At 33.3% G+C, this 3,160-nt stretch overlaps 1 protein-coding gene and 1 pseudogene across 1 annotated transcript; one reads left to right on the top strand and one right to left on the bottom strand.

The window, feature by feature from the left end:
- Window positions 1–2: 2 nt before the first annotated feature.
- Window positions 3–940, bottom strand: LOC123011691 (the record flags this gene model as incomplete). The annotated part of the gene is made up of 2 exons (XM_044409272.1): window positions 121–940; window positions 3–74 (listed from the first exon to the last, which is right to left on the bottom strand). Coding segments are annotated over exons 1-2 (843 nt in total), but the record flags the coding sequence as incomplete, so codon positions are not given.
- A 238-nt stretch (window positions 941–1,178) lies between these two features.
- Window positions 1,179–3,133, top strand: LOC123012034 (annotated as a pseudogene).
- The last annotated feature ends 27 nt before the right edge of the window (window positions 3,134–3,160 follow it).

Raw genomic sequence — 3,160 nt, 5'->3', positions numbered from 1 at the left:
TCGGAGATTGGTGTTCCGTATGAGGCAATCTGCCAGTCGATTATGGCGACTTTTGACGGGACATGAAAATCATCCTGAAAAAAAAATGAAAATAACTGAAAAAACACCAAAAAGACGTACGTTATATTTGTACATGAAATTATTGTTCCAACAATCGCCATGACACACCACTTTCAGGGGTGCTTTTTCCTCAAATTCCTGAACTAAGTCTGGGATTTGCGCCCTCAAAAGCCTCAATTTTGTGAGGATTTTCTCCTCCATTTGACCCTCAAGTAGCCCAATCCCTTTTCCCACACATTTTGTGACAATACTTTGCAATGTAGGCGACCCAAAAATGTCACTTAAAGTGCGCCCCAACGAGGTTAAAATCTCTTGAAACTTTTCAGGTTTTAGCGTTTTCAGGGCCACTGAAGTCGCATGAAATTTCCCATACTCTCGCACAACACACTCGATATGTGCCCGATTCAGGGGCTTCTTCACTGGCCACATTTCGTACCCCAATTTCTTCAAATCTTCAAGAACTATCACSTGAGTGGTTTCGCTCTTGTAACTGCCGTAACAGTTGGCCACACTGTCGAAGATTTCCCCCAAATTTTTCTCTTTTTGGAAGTTGATGAAAGTTGGTAYGAGAGTTTCGTAGAGGAACATTTCGTGGAGGAAAATTCGGGCGAAACTTTGGTGTTGTTGAGGAGTTTTGCACTTTTTGCTGCATTTTAACACTAGATTGAGTTTTTGGTGAGGAGTTGAGACTTGCACGAAAATYATATCACCCATGTAACCATCGCCTTTGCCTGAATTTCCCACAAGTTTTACGGAGAAATTGGACAAATTTTGGGGTTTTAAGGCTGTTGCTAGCCACTCCTGAATTTCACTTTCCATTAGACTTGACATTTTTTCACAAAGTGGAAAAAAAACTCAGACAAATCTTCAAATAATAGKCGAGATAAGGAATGATAAAACACAGACAATTATTTCAGAGATAAAATCTAAAAATCTGAAAATTTTCCATATCGTTAATGTCAAGACAGCTTATCTTTAGTGTTAAATCAATAATTTTTGCAAAAACTACTTAATATCTTGAGTGAAACTTTAATTGAGTAGAGAGATAAGGATAATTTGTTACAAGAGATCATTATCTAATTTTTTTATGATAATTCATTTACTCTCAGATATCACACTTATTCTTGTGTGAAATGAGTGAAAAACAAGTTCGTGAGTGGCTTAAATTGGCACTGAAAAATGAAAATTTCCACGATTTACGATACGAATCCAAGGCAAGGCTGGAAAAGCTGATGGTTATTTAGGAAAAGTCATTTTCCTCTCCCTTACTGGGAAAACCAAAAGAGGTGCGAGTCAAATCCTGGACTTGGTGATCAAAACTTCGTCTCAAAGTGTCCAATTGCGTAAACAAATCACAATCAAATTATTTTTCCAACGAGAAATTCACGTTTATGAGCAAGTGGTACCAACTTTTGTCAATTTTGGTAAAGAATCAGGGGTGGATTTACTCGATTTTGTCCCCAAATGTTTTGCAACGAAAGAAGAGGAGAATGTCGAAATGATCATTTTGGAAAATTTAAAACCCAAAGGATATGTCCTTTGGGATAGGAAAGTGCCAATGGATTTTGATTATGTCGAATTGGTTTTGGGAAATTTTGCAAAATGGCACGCTTTTTCGCTAGCTTTGAGGCACAAACAACGTGAAATTTTTGAAAAACTTGTCGAAAATAATGTGAATGTGTTTCCTTATCACATTTTGAGGAATGGGATTGATGACACGATTTTGAATTTCTTGGAAGAGGCCAAAAATTCTGATGTTGGGCCCAATTGTGACGAAATAAAACACTTTYACTTAACCAAAGACAAGYTTAAAGACATTTTTGCTYATTTATTCGAARAAGAGCCCGATTTTCACGTCATTTTACATGGCGATTGTTGGACTAACAATTTTTTATTCAAACTTGAGGTAACCCAAATTTTTTCAATTCTCTAATCCGATTTTTGAAATTTCAGGAAAACACAAATAAACCGAAACATTGTTGTTTTATCGACTGGCAATGTTCGGCTTTAGCTTCCCCCATCWTGGATTTATCATTTTTTGTTTACACTTGTGTGGACACCAAAATTCACGAAAAAATCGAAGAATTGCTTCAGATTTATTACAAGGTTTTGAGTCAAACGTTACAAGAATTTCATTGTAATTCGAGCGAAATTTTCACGTTTGAAGAARTGAAACAACACTGGAAGAAATTTTCAGTCTATGGTCTTCTCTTGGGGACTTTTATTTTGAAATTTTCGTTGTGCGATGCTGAGGAAGCGCCAGATTTTACGGAAATTGCAGATCAAGGAAAAAAGTTTCTCGAAGGTCTCACTTTTAGTATCAGAAATGAAGAAAATTATTTCACAAGAGTGAAACACAATATTTTGCACTATCTAAAGAATTTGACTTAATTAAGATTTATTAATAGTAGTGATAAAAATAGGAAAATAATAAATATTTGCGAGTATTTACTACCAGAAATCACATTTTGAATTTTTGATTATTACAATAATGGGAAAAAACGACTTCAAAGTGTTTTTCAATTTTTATTTTTTTAATTAAATTAAATCATTATGTTCTGAAATTTTTCGGGTTTAAGGGTCTTTAGCGGAAAATACAAAGAACGCAGATTATACGTAATGAAATATGTGCAAAAAAAATTTGACACTAAAGAAAAACTTGTTTTTCATGAACTGAATAATTAGTAAAAAAATGTGAATTGTGTTTCTTGTGAAATATGCTTATAATCATGGACTATTTTTAAATGATATTAATAGCAAATAAAGTAAAATGTGCAAAAAAACGTTTAATTTTTTGATATTTCTTTTTATCAATCAGAACTGACTGAAAAAGAAAAAAATCGCTTAAATTTTTGGTTTTAATACCGGTTTCAACTCCAAATCGAAAACGTAACCTTTTTTTTAATTTGTGTTTTTTAAAATGTGTTAACGTAAATACTGAAAACTCTGAAGTCTTGACATCAGATTAAAAAAAAAAATTTTTTTTTAGAATTTAATCAGGAATATCATCATCAAGAGCAAATTATACGCAATGAAATTTATGCAAAATCTATTTATTTGACACTAAAGAAAAGCTTTTTTTTATGAACTAAATAATTAG

This window comes from Tribolium madens, unplaced genomic scaffold, assembly GCF_015345945.1.
Source record: "Tribolium madens isolate multiple individuals breed KSU strain unplaced genomic scaffold, Tmad_KSU_1.1 Scaffold_91;HRSCAF=231;Tcas5.2_LG7, whole genome shotgun sequence".
In the NCBI taxonomy this organism is placed as follows: domain Eukaryota; kingdom Metazoa; phylum Arthropoda; class Insecta; order Coleoptera; family Tenebrionidae; genus Tribolium; species Tribolium madens.
The sequence above is the reverse complement of the archived record's forward strand: the minus strand, read 5'-3'. Positions and strand labels throughout refer to the sequence as shown.